The 13,205-nt window shown below is 42.2% G+C and overlaps 1 protein-coding gene across 3 annotated transcripts in view; it reads right to left on the reverse strand.

Annotated features, from left to right (window-relative positions):
* The window catches only part of zbtb40 (zinc finger and BTB domain containing 40), a 35,209-nt gene extending 22,008 nt beyond the window's left edge, over positions 1–13,201 (reverse strand). For 2 of the 3 annotated variants that reach the window (XM_084316965.1, XM_084316963.1), the window contains exons 1-6: positions 13,102–13,201; positions 9,660–9,824; positions 8,259–8,643; positions 6,759–6,846; positions 4,491–4,723; positions 3,728–3,938 (exon numbers count right to left, since the gene is read on the reverse strand). In XM_084316965.1, the coding sequence (XP_084173091.1) occupies positions 3,728–3,938; positions 4,491–4,723; positions 6,759–6,846; positions 8,259–8,643; positions 9,660–9,808 (1,066 nt within the window). In that variant the 5' untranslated portion in view covers positions 9,809–9,824; positions 13,102–13,201. The remainder of the gene's footprint in view (positions 1–3,727; positions 3,939–4,490; positions 4,724–6,758; positions 6,847–8,258; positions 8,644–9,659; positions 9,825–13,101) is intronic. The other variant, XM_084316964.1, reaches the window with a different exon arrangement.
* Between the last annotated feature and the right edge of the window lie 4 nt (positions 13,202–13,205).

Raw genomic sequence — 13,205 nt, forward strand, 5'->3', positions numbered from 1 at the left:
GTGTGTGTGTGTGTGCGCGCGCGCATGGGGCCATTGGGTGGGGCCGGGGGACAAATACACTGGAGGAAAGTAACCCAGCTCAGCACTGCCCAAATTATATCATCACTATTGCCTGTTTGAAGGATATCATCCTCAAATACATATACACCTAGTAGCCTTGTAGAATTCCACACATAAGAAAGAAAGATACTGGGATGAATAAACAAAATAGGAAATAAAATTTAGATAAGGTGCTATTGAGATGTTTTGGTGAGTTCTTTGTTTTTTTGTGGAAGTTGCCCTTCTTAAAAATGCATGAACATTCACTGATAATTGGTCTGTAGTGGAGTCTACAAGGTCTACATTGCCGGACCATGTAGAATCCGGACCTTGTAGACTGACATAATTCTGTGCATAGTTTAGTCTACACAGGCCATATTTCAAATAATCAAAATCTTACTTCATTCATCTTAAACATTCTTGATTTGGGGGATTGGTAGTTCCCATGAAATCTGAAGTTGTTCAAACGACAACAGCGATCCACCTTGAATTAAATCACACAGCCGAGTGAAACCTTGTTGTCTCAGTCACGAAAGGGTAGGGCTGACCTTCGAATTTTTTTTTGGCAATCGAAGCTTCGGGGCCGAGCTTCGATTTTAATTCGAAGCTTCGATTTAAAAAATAATTAATTACTTTTTTTTTTATTTTTATTTTTATTTTTTTTAATCTTATGTTGTGGGACTTGTACAGCACTTTGGTAAACATTGTTGTTTTTAAATGTGCTCTATAAATAAAGTGGATTGGATTAATGAATTAAGTAGCCCCAACACGGCTGTGTGATTTAATTCAAGGTGGATCGCTGTTGTCGTTTGAACAACTTCAGATTTCATGGGAACTACCAATCCCCCAAATCAAGAATGTTTAAGATGAATGAAGTAAGATTTTGATTATTTGAAATATGGCCTGTGTAGACTAAACTATGCACAGAATTATGTCAGTCTACAAGGTCCGGCAATGTAGACCTTGTAGACTCCACTACAGACCAATTATCAGTGAATGTTCATGCATTTTTAAGAAGGGCTACTTCCACAAAAAAACAAAGAACTCACCAAAACATCTCAGTAGCACCTTATCTAAATGTTCTATTTCATATATGGAGATTCATATTTATTTATGTATTGCATGCATTTCTACATTTTATTTCCTATTTTGTTTATTCATCCCAGTATCTTTCTTTCTTATGTGTGGAATTCTACAAGGCATTTACATTCACATTTACATTTAGTCATTTAGCTGACGCTTTTATCCAAAGCGACTTACAAGTTCTGTACGACAGGTCATCAGGAAGGATACAACTCTATCAGCTGAGTAACAATATTCATCAAAGTGTTGCGTGTTACAGTGTAGGTTAGTTTATTAGGACAAGTGCATGACAGTAAGGTTAGTTAGGGTTAGATTTTTTTTATTTTATTTTTTTTATTTTATTTCAGATAATGGTTGAAGAAGTGCGTCTTTAGTCGACGGCGAAAGATTGGACGGGATTCGGCTGTCCTAACTGGGGTGGGTAGTTCATTCCACCATTGTGGGGCAAGGACTGAGGCAGAGGTTACACCTTTCGTATCATCTTCGTATTGTTTTCTTATGCGTATCGCCGCGACGTCGTGCGCCTGAGTCACACTTTCGTTTTTTTTTCGTTTTTGTCAGCCAAGCACACTGATGTAGTACACTGCCAAAGCAGTAGGTGGCAGTAGGTGGCAAACATGAAGGCAATTTCAACCAATCAGAACGAATGTGCCAATACACTTCCTGGTGGAAGCTCCAGCAAAGAAATGTCAATAAGGCAGGCGCCTATGCCGCGCCACCATCTTGCTTGCTCACTCAATGCAGCAATTCTTTTTTCAGCAAAGCCTAATAAAAGTGCAATAAACAAAACGGATACATTCACTGTGTGTTCTGCCTGTCATTTGTTGATGAAACAAAACTAACATCAACACAAGTGACCACCAAGAGCAGATAGTTTAGTCTAAAAACGATCGGTAGCATTGTTAGCTGCATGCTAACGTCAATGGAGTATACAAACAATTGTTAAGGGAATGCAGACTGTTGTAGCTTGGACTGGGGTCCTTATAACAATAACTTGACAACACATGGTAGCTGAAGCTATTTGGGACACGGAGCTCTGTCCCAAACACACACACTGTACACAGGAAGGGCACGCAGATGGTATCTACTGCGCATGGGCGTTTTCGCAACAACTGCTCCGTGCTGACTACACGCTGTATTCCTGGCGTTTTTTTTGCGTATCTCCAAACGCAAACACAATTTTGCGTTTCAGCCGTATCCACAAAAAAACGCGTTTCTGTGTAGATAGGACATGATACGTCGTCAAAAACGTATAAAAAAACGCCAGGAATACACTAGTCTAACCTCAGCCTGAGAATAGGCGTGTATGTAGTGTATATGTGTTTGAGGATGATATCCTTCAAACAGGCAATAGTGATGATATAATTTGGGCAGTGGTGAGCTGGGTTACTTTCCTCCAGTGTATTTGTCCCCCGGCCCCACCCAATGGCCCCATGGCCCCACACACCGAAGTATAAAAAATAAAAAAATTAAAAATGTAACTTCGATTTTTTTTTTAATGTTCGAAGCTTGTGCCATTGAACGAAGCTTCGAAGCATTTAAGACAGCCCTACGAAAGGGGCTACTTAATTAATTAATCCAACCCACTTTATTTATAGAGCACATTTAAAAACAACAAAGTTTATGAAAGTGCTGTACAAGTCCCACAACATAAGATTAAAAAAAAGAAGAAAAAAAAATCGAAGCTTCGAATTAAAATCGAAGCTCGGTCCCGAAGCTTCGATTGCCAAAAAAAGCTTCGAAGGTCAGCCCTACTTCGGCTATCGGCTAGGAAGCATTGATAGGAACTGGCTTTCTCTGAATGGAATGGTGTCAATCATTTTCAGGCCCATTCGAAAGCACAAGCCTGATTCAAATGCATAGGTGAAAGTGTTTCACTAGGCGTGCATTAAAACGCGTCATAAACCATAACTGTCCAATCAACAACGTATATGGTTTTGATTTGATTTGATGTTTTTTATTTTCGTGTCTTACATACAGGTGTATGCCCAGCCCATATGGGCTTACAAGACACATAACAATAAGTATATAATAATATACTTGACCAATTACTTGACAAATGACATATAGGCCAAGATGGCCACAAGAAAAAGAAAATACAATAAAACGTAATATAACACAAGCTGTACGCAATGTATGTAAACAAAGAAACAAGAGGAATTCAAATACAATTATATAGGATATAGTGTGTTTTGTCTCAAGTGCCATGCTTTCTCCAAAAATCCTGCAAAACTGAAGATGTCCTCCACAAAAAAACAACTCAACATACAACTCTCAGACTGCCAAAACAAATCCGGATTTACAATTTGAATTTTCTCAAATAAAGCCCTCCTCAAAGCGGTGTACAAAGGGCAATAAAAAACAAAATTATATTCATACTCCACCACTCCCAGATCACATAGAAATACACAACCGCTCCTCCTCAGGTTTACCTTGGAATGTTGGCATCTAAAAAAGATGTTTTATGTAATATGTGTTGTTTTTTGTTTTTTTGTTTTTTTGTTCTTATAGAAGCCTCCTCTGACTCACACACACACACACACACAGACAGACACAGACACACACACAGACACACACACACCTCCCTCAGTCCACTCAAATGTACCTCCAGTTTGATCTTTTCCCTCCCGAGTCTGTACCTCCATCTCCTCCAGCAGTGAGAGCAGTCGTGGGGAGTGTGAGGAAGGGGCTTTCTCCTGCACGGCACGGAGCAGCGTGAGCAGACTCGCCTCGCTCAGAGCCCCCTCCCTCAACTTGCAGAGCAGCCTGTCCATCGCCGGGCCTGACTCTGGTCCCTCACAGCACGTACACACCACCTGGAAGAGATACCGCATTCTAGCAAGCAGCAGAGGCTATGTACTACACTACCTCAAGCTCACCAACATCAGCTTGATAGTTAAAGAGGCACTTCGCCAAAAAACAATGCAGATTTATTTTGTACATAATCTCACATGCATTCCAAATAACAGTTTTGCACACATTAATTTAGTTTGACAGTTATTGAGAGTAATTGGATTTGAATATGGCCACCACCAGTGATGTCATCGGGGACATTGGATCCTTGTGATTTGTTAATTACAACTCAATGAAATGATAAGGTAGCAGTCCCTATAAGACCAACAATTTTTTCCTCTACCTCATTTCATGGAGCTGTAATTAACACAACACAAGGATTCAATGTCACCAATGACATCACTGGTGGCCATATTCAAACTCATTTACTCTCAATAACTGTCAAACTAAATGAATGTGTGCAAAACTGATTAGAGTTCTTGGCTGTGTGTGAGATTATGTGCAAAATAAATCTGCATTGTATTTTGGTGAAGTGCCCCTTTAACATAATGACATGCAGTTGAAGCTGCCCCTGCCTCTCTCTCCTGTTCCCCCAGGTTGGTGTGTGCTTCCTGGGTCAGCAGCTCTGTAATGGACGGGACCTCTGCAAGGAGCTCCGTCAGCTCGAAGGAACGTTCCAGGAGAACACTGCTGGAGTCTGCAGACTTCCCGGACGTGGAAGTCTTTTCTTCTCCTGCTGAGGTTACAGTGAGACCTGACTGGTCTACTTGGAGGACACCGGACTGGGATTTTGCGTCTACGTTCCATTCTGTTCCAGATAAAGTTGAAAAGAAGGATTCTAGTTATTGTCAGCTACAGCTCTTCCAGCGGTCATTCAATCTAACAGGCAAACATGCAGCAGTCAGAAATGGCCTTTTCTTTTGTTTTACTCTGAAAGGTCATTTGAAAGAATCTGAAAGGATATTTAATGTTTTGTTGCCAACATTCTTTGCCTGTCATATTGGTGCCCTGTTGTATTGATTGCAGTCGGCGAGCTGGATCTAGGTTGAAATAACTGGTGACATCCTTTAGGCCTCACTGGGAGGACTAATTAGTCAATGTTCTCTGCAACTAGGGATGCTGTATCAGATAGCAGGCCAACACCAGGTTAACATTTGGTGTAAGAAGACTTTCTTGTCGGTGTGAGAAAGAACACGTACCCAATACTAAAATCTTCCAAGAACCATGTGCAAAATGTCCAGAATTAGAAAGCCTTTTTCATCCAGAGAAGCATTTTATCTCTCTGTAATGCAGAATTAATTTTATCTCTTTTTTTTTTTACCCACTTTTTCTCCCATTTTTCTATATTTTCTCCCATCCCAATTTCGTATCATCCAATTCAACCCTCCCCTGTCACGAACGCTGTTTCCTGCCTTCCACAAGCCGGCTGCAATGTGGACTAAGTCATACATAGCACAAGTCCCCTCCGGTACTTGAGGTAACAGCAGTCGCATCTTTTCACCTGCGCAGCTCGATCTCTCAGTGGCGAGGAGTAACGCGTGGGAGGCTCACGCTGCCCCCGACACTTCCTGATTCTACTGCGCAGGCGCACCAACCGACCTGTAGGAGTCGCTGTCCACAACGCCCGATCCCCACCCATCAGTTTCCCACCCCCTAATACGGCCAATGTGTATTTGTATGGACGGCCAGCTAAACTGAAAGCAATGTGGAGCGCTGGGCTCGAACAGGCAAGCCCAGCGTCTCAGTCATTCGTGGCGAGCGCCTTGCCCACTATGCCACGTAGCCGCCCCAATTAATTTAATCTCTTATCTATATTGTCCAGTAGAAGTAATGGATCAGAATTAGGTGCCGGCAGAGTTTATCACTCTGAATTGGCATTGTAAGTAAGTAGTAAGTAAGGTTTATTTGTATAGTGCTTTTCACAGAGAAAACTCACAAAGTGCTTTACATACAGCAGAAATAAAATATGAAATATAAAAAATTAAAAGCAAGAACCATTCAAGTGATAACAGAACAAAAACACAATGCATCTCAGAGGGAAAAAAACATCAACAAGACATATTTTACACCTGGAGAAGCTCAAACAGACAAACATTACCCAAAAGCCCAGTAAAGTTTTTAGCAGATTTTTTTAAATATCAACAGACGCTGCAGCTCTTAGGCCACGAGGAAGGGCATTCCAGAGTCTAGGCAAACACTCTGAAACCAGGACAGAAAACAGGACATGGGACTGGCCAGCACTAAACACCCTGAAACCAGGACAGAAAACAGGACATGAGACTGGCCAGCACTAAACACTCTGAAACCAGGACAGAAACCAGGACTGGCCACCACTAAACACTCTGAAACCAGGACAGAAAACAGGACATGGGACTGGCCAGCACTAAACACTCTGAAACCAGGACAGAAAACAGGACATGGGACTGGCCAGCACTAAACACTCTGAAACCAGGACTGGCCAGCACTAAACACTCTGAAACCAGGACAGAAAACAGGACATGGGACTGGCCAGCACTAAACACTCTGAAACCAGGACAGAAAACAGGACTGGCCAGCACTAAACACTCTGAAACCAGGACAGAAAACAGGACATGGGACTGGCCAGCACTAAACACTCTGAAACCAGGACAGAAAACAGGACTGGCCAGCACTAAACACTCTGAAACCAGAACAGAAAACAGGACATGGGACTGGCCAGCACTAAACACTCTGAAACCAGGACAGAAAACAGGACATGAGACTGGCCAGCACTAAACACTCTGAAACCAGGACAGAAAACAGGACATGAGACTGGCCAGCACTAAACACTCTGAAACCAGGACAGAAAAGCACAAAACTCTCACCTGGGACTCCTGGGGCTTGTAGGCGTATTCTTTTACTGGGTGGTCTGCCTCGTTCCATCCTCTCCTCCTCATCCTCCTCCTCCTCCTCCTCAAGTAAGTAAGTAAGTACATTTTATTTATATAGCACCTTTCAAGATACAGGATCACAAAGTGCTTTCCAATCAAAGAAATTAAGAGCATCAAACAACATCATTAATACATACTGGAGATAAAAAATGCCTGTCTGAACAGTAGCGTTTTTAGCTGTTTTTTTAAACAGCGCACACACATACCACATTATTCCCCGGAGCAGCCCAGCGCACACATTATTCTCATATATTGCTGAAATGCTGACGCAGTTTTTTAACTTTGATGTGACATTGGTCGATTGTTCGATTGAAGCTCATTGCCATCATTCTCTCGCTAAACAACTTGTACACCTCATTGTTTTTGTGAGTGGCCACAAGCAGCGGTTTAATTAGCTCGTCTGACCATCAAATCAAATCAAATCAAATCAAATGTATTTGTAAGGCCCGACAACATGGGCCGGACACGTCTTCTTTAAACAAGTCAAGAAGAAACATAACAATAAGTCAAGAACAAAACAAGGACACCATAAGGTCCAACCAATTTTAAATAAATGAAAGAATGCAAGCACTCCCAGACATACCCCACGCGAAGGTAAGGAAAAACTCACTAAAACCTAACAATAGGGAAAAAATGCTCCACAGGCACTCCACAGGCACAAAAATGCTTCACAGGTGGAGAGAAACCTTAGAAGGGCCATTCAAGGGGGGATCTCCCTTCTTAGATGTCGGTGATAGTAGTGTTGCAGACTGTTGTTGACCATATTTCTATCAGGGCTTTTACCCCCTCATTTGCCCACATCTGTCCACGAGACATGTTCCACGCGTGATTGTTTCGCAGTGCGCACCGCGGTGTTTGTTTTGTTTCCTTCTACTCAAGATGCACAGTTTATCGGGTCACTTCCTATATTTGGTCTTGCATTTGGTCCGATGAGCATTCACGCCACAAAAGTACACACCAGGGTTCACTTGGAAGCGAACCGAGACCTACGTTTTCAGGCGGACCAGAGTTCGCTTTTTTGGTCCGCACCAGAGTTTGAATGAGCTTTCACACTACCCCAAACCAAGCAGACTATCCGAGGAAACAAACTCTGGTGCGTTTAAAGCGGACCAAACAGCTCTGGTGTGAATGCGACCTAAGAAGGTCTGAGATGTATCCAGGTGATAAGACCATGAAGGGCTTTAAAAGTAGTGAGTAGCACCTTAAAATGTACTCTAAATGTTAAAGGGAGCCAGTGTAGAGAGGCCAAAATGGGTGTGATATGAGACCCCTTATTATTTCTGGTTAAAAGTCTAGCAGCTGCATTTTGGACAATTTTCAGGCGGTCCAAAGCAGACTTATTTAAGCAGGAAAAAAGTATGTTACAATAATCCAAACAGGTGGAAATAAAAGCATTAGTCCCTCTGTAACCCTGTTACCATTCTCTTTCCCTACCTCAATCTCTTCATCCTTAACCTGGGCTCCAGGAGGCCTAGCCCTCACACCAGTCTCGCCCAGGATGGAAGCAGACTTCTTGGGGGAGAGTGATGCCCCCTCTGAGCCCTGGCTCTGGTGCTTCTTGGCCTGGTCCTGGACAGGTGTGACGGTGGCTGACTGCGGGGCTGTGGGCTGGTGCATGAGGCTGGTGAGGATGTTCTTGCAGCCGACAGCCACGTCAAACATCTGCAGGCTGTCGGCAGCAACAATGATGCGGCTGACATTGTGCTTGCCTGGGGGCAGCTTGCCAGTGTACACCATGTCCAGCAGACAGCCAAACTCCTGGGAAGACACCACAGCTGTGTCGATGGAGATGCTGTCTGAGCCATCCAGGAGGAGAGACCTGAAGAGAGAGAGAGAGAGAGAGTATTGTTTCCAGAAGATTAGCAGCTGCACTAGAGAAGAGGGTTGCTAGATGACGTGGAATTTGGACGACCAACTGGTGATGGGCTCAGATTTGAGTATTTGTCTTACGGCAGTCTAACTGGGGTCGAGATTGTGGAAATCAACTGGACGTAAGAAGAATTCCAAATTCTGCTAAACAATATCCATGCTTCATGACTTCCACTAGCATGCTTAACGCGGCACTAACAAATATTATTATTTTCTGCTTCCACACCATCTAAATTTGTTTATAATAATAATAAAAGGACACAGACCATGAGCTTCTGGGACTGAAAGGACTCCCAGTTTGTGACAAATCACATCTCTTCTACTGCTGAAAATCAATGGGTAACTTGTAATTTGGTCACCAACATGCACAGACCCAGACAACACATGTGTTGTAGGCTTTTGTATTGCAAGTGAAAACGGGATAATGTAGATAATGCAGTTTGAGGTGATGACTTAGGGAGATGCAGAGAAAGGCGTCTCTAGAAGCACCTACATGTGCATGTGTCCTACAAATGGTAAATGGACTGCATTTATATAGTGCTTTTATTCAAAGTGCTTTACAATTGATGTTTGTTCACCCATTCACTCACCGACGGCAGAGGCAACCATGCAAGGTGCCAACCTGCTCATCGGGAGCAGTTAAGGGTTAAGCTAAAGGACACTTTGACAATCGAACCAGGAACCTTCCGATAACCAGACAACCCACTCTACCTTCTGAGCCACTGTCACCCCACCAAAACGTCTCATCCGAAGGACAGCACTCACAGCTGTACGGTCGGTGTCCCCATCATCATAACAGGGGCGTTGTTACAGCTAAGTCCAGAGGACAGACAACTTCTGGACAACACCACTTTCCGACAACCGGTCATGAGTCCGGAGCTCTACCCATGTAGCCATGCTGCCTCACTTATAGCCCACCGTGACCATCCTGCGCCCTGTGGGAGGACAAGGGAGATCAAGACCTACCTGAACAGCATGCTGGAGGCAGCCAGGACCAGTTTGTGAGCTTGGTGGGGGCTGTCCCCCACAAGGATGGTGCAGTCACAGAACTGGCCCTCCTTCCTCAGTGCCCGCAGCTGTTGCATCAGCTGCCTGCTGTAGTTAGGAAGCTCCATGCCTCTGCTCACAAGGCTGGGGACAAGGGAGAGAAGCAGGAAGAAGATGAAAACATCAACAGTTTGATGGCTGCAGATGAAGTTCAAGATAAATGTTTGATGCTGCTCCTTTGGTCACTCAGGACAGCGGACAGTGGACACCCAAAAGGAATACCTGTGTGGGTTTAGATTTGGCCGACCACAAAATAATGCTGTGCCCCTGCAGGGACTGAATACATGTTCTGGTTGATCTATTTCAAGGTAGTTTAATCATAACTGAGGGTGATTTGGGGTTATCTTTTTTATTGTAAGCAATTTTATTAAAGGATACCTTGACATGAAATCTAAGACACAGCTGTTCATGTAAAACATTTCTAGGAGGGGAGCTCCAGTAGCTCACCGCGTATCTCGGCGCTATTTCGGCGTCGGGGACAACCGTGCGCGTCACGGATCTGGGGTACACGAGTTCGACTCCCGGACTCGCCGTATTTTCTCTGAGTGTCTTTCCCCCGATCTATATCCTATTCAACCTGTTTCTGTCGGTCATGCTTGACCAGAAAAAGCGATAAACGCTAAAAAGAACCAGCTGACTGGTCAAAGTTTATATTAAAAAAAAAAAAAAAAAAAAAAAAACATTTCTAGGCCTATCCTTGACTAAAGAAAGTTCTTAGGTGACTAATTGTCGAGGACATTATTGACTAGTTGGTTCAATCAACAAATCTGTATATTTCCCACGTGCAGCAATGCAAAAGCACCTCTTTAAACCTCAGAGATGTGTTTAAATATTTTTTCAGGAAATAGGCCTAGCCTATTCTAACTCACTTCAGTATAGAAAAACAAAAAAAAACATTAAAATGTACAAACAAATTATTGGCTAAGATCCAACCGACCTTAGTAAATTATTGGATTTATGGACTATGAGCGAACAGCCCTAAACATTTCTAAATAGCTAGTGAATGCCCTGTCACATGTCTTTAGCCTATAGCAGTATAGCCCCTTTCGTGACTGTGATGAAGGGGCTAGTCCAGGGGTAGGCAACCCTAGGCACGCGTGCCTGCATAGGCACACGGGGGCATTTGCATAGGCACAGGGGGCAGCATTAAAAAAAATAAAAATAAAAAAATTATTTAATTTTTTTTTTATTTAATTTTTTTTTTTTGCTTTGAATTATTATAGTGAACTATTTTGCACTGTTGTCGCTTTTATCTTGTTGAAATCCTCCCACAGGTTCTTTTTACTTCCACATATTTAATTGAGACCCTTTATTTGTTTATTATTTCAATTTAGCTGGAAATACATTGCTACATCATTCAGTAACATTTGCAGAGCCTTATAACAAAAACATTATTACGGTCACCATTGTGACCAGTGGGATTAATCAACTAATTGTATTATTTATTTTTCTATTTCATTGAACATTGCACATGTTAAAAGCATTTTTTTTACTCAAAATGTGAGTATTACCAAGTCAACTTGTGTTCTTAAAACAATGACAATAAACATAGTTTTATTAGGTTGAAATAATGTGGTTGTGTACTTATTTTTCTGTTAACGTATTATGGATTGAAAACTGAAAACCTTAATGCACAGTAACTGAACTCAATATTTTTAAGTTCTGGTAACTAATATTTTTTTTTTTACAGTGTAGTCTTGCGATCAATCAAAACTTATTTACACGATATACCTCACATTCACCCTCCATTCACATCCTGGTGTTCTCCTGGTGTTCTCCATTAGGCTTGTAGGTGGAGCTATGACAGCACACGTACAGTACACACACCGATGGTGTGTGATGTGTCCAAAAATGAATGGGCAAATGTGAGTGAAATGGTCGCACTGTATGCAGCTGTTTGTCTGCATTGCATCCCCCCCCCCCCCAACTCAGATTTAGGGTTGATACAACCATCATAATAATATTGTTAATAATAACAATAATGATGTAATAATGTAAAGATTATCATTAAAAAGACCTGATTAAGAAAAAAAATAATACGATGCATGGAATATTGTTGAGGCACACTAGTTACAACTATATTTCAAACAGGCACTCCATGTCAAAAAGGTTGCTGACCCCTGGGCTAGTCTTTAGCCCACAGCCCCACCAGGCTAAAAACACACATCACAGCTCAATACAATCTCAGCACTACAAGGTACAATTGTATCATTGCGAGTTTATTTTTATAATCTCAGGCTACTTTTATTTTTCTTGTGGCCTGGTGTCCTAATAAAGTCTTTGTGCAAGTTCCCTCATTTTATTGATGGCTGGCTACATGGGGGAAAATGGGGGACCCTGATGTAAACAAGTCTTTCTCTGGTCTGCATCCCCTTAACAATTGTGTGTGTTGAGCCGTACTGTATTGTACCCATTCTGCAATCTGTTAATAAAGTTTTCAATCAATCAATCAATCCAGTAAAAAAAAAATTGGGGGCTGATTGATTGATTGCAAACTTTATTAACAGATTGCAGAATGGGTACAATACAGTACAGCTCAATACTAACAACTGCTAAGAGGATGAAGAACGGAAAAAATACTTTCGTCTTGTTTACATAAGGGTCCTCCATTTTCAATTAACCGAGACCATTTTCAAGTGATTGTGCGTGAGATGCGAAATGGCAAAGATGTAAACTAGACTACTTGAAACATGTCAAATAATAAATTGTAACAATGACATGTTGGCTTTATTTTAAAATGTCTGTTTTGGAACAGGTAGCAGTGGTATGTGCACATGGAATATCAGCCATTCTGGGGGTTGTCTAGCTAGCCCCTTTCGTGACTGTGATGCACGCCAACAGGGTTTGGACAAGTGGATTCACAGTCACGACAGGAGCTAGGGTTTGTCCAACTAACGTTAAATGAATGTGCCGTTTTCCCAATGTCACGTCAACACCGAATACGTTTGATTGATTGAAAACTTTATTAACAGATTACATAATGGGTACAATACAGTACGGCTCAATACACACAACTGCTACGAGGATGCAGACCAGAGAAAGACGTTCGTCTTGTTTACATCAGGGTCCTCCATTTTCAATAAATGCTACGTCTGTATAATGTTGCTCGTTTCAAAAGGAGGAAGGAGTTTGTAGCTGCATCAAAAGAGATATCTATGTTGTAATAATACGGGTTCTGCTCCAAAGCAATACGCGACCACATTGCTGCCCAGCCCTCGGCTAGGCCTTCGGTGCTACTAGCAGCTGAAGCTAATGCAAGTCGATGTAGCCTAAATGCATGGAAAACGAAGAAGAATATTCTTTATCTGAGCAAAGTCAACCTCCGCCCGCTACACAACATACACTGTCCTTAAGTCTTTACCTTGAATGTTATTCAAATGATCCGGCTCTTTATTTAAACTTCATCGATGGACAAATCTTCAATGCGCAATAAAGCTTCGATGTTTTGAAAATGGCGACGATGAA

Source organism: Notolepis coatsorum (genome assembly GCF_963971535.1).
Source record: "Notolepis coatsorum genome assembly, chromosome: 6".
Classification (NCBI taxonomy): domain Eukaryota; kingdom Metazoa; phylum Chordata; class Actinopteri; order Aulopiformes; family Paralepididae; genus Notolepis; species Notolepis coatsorum.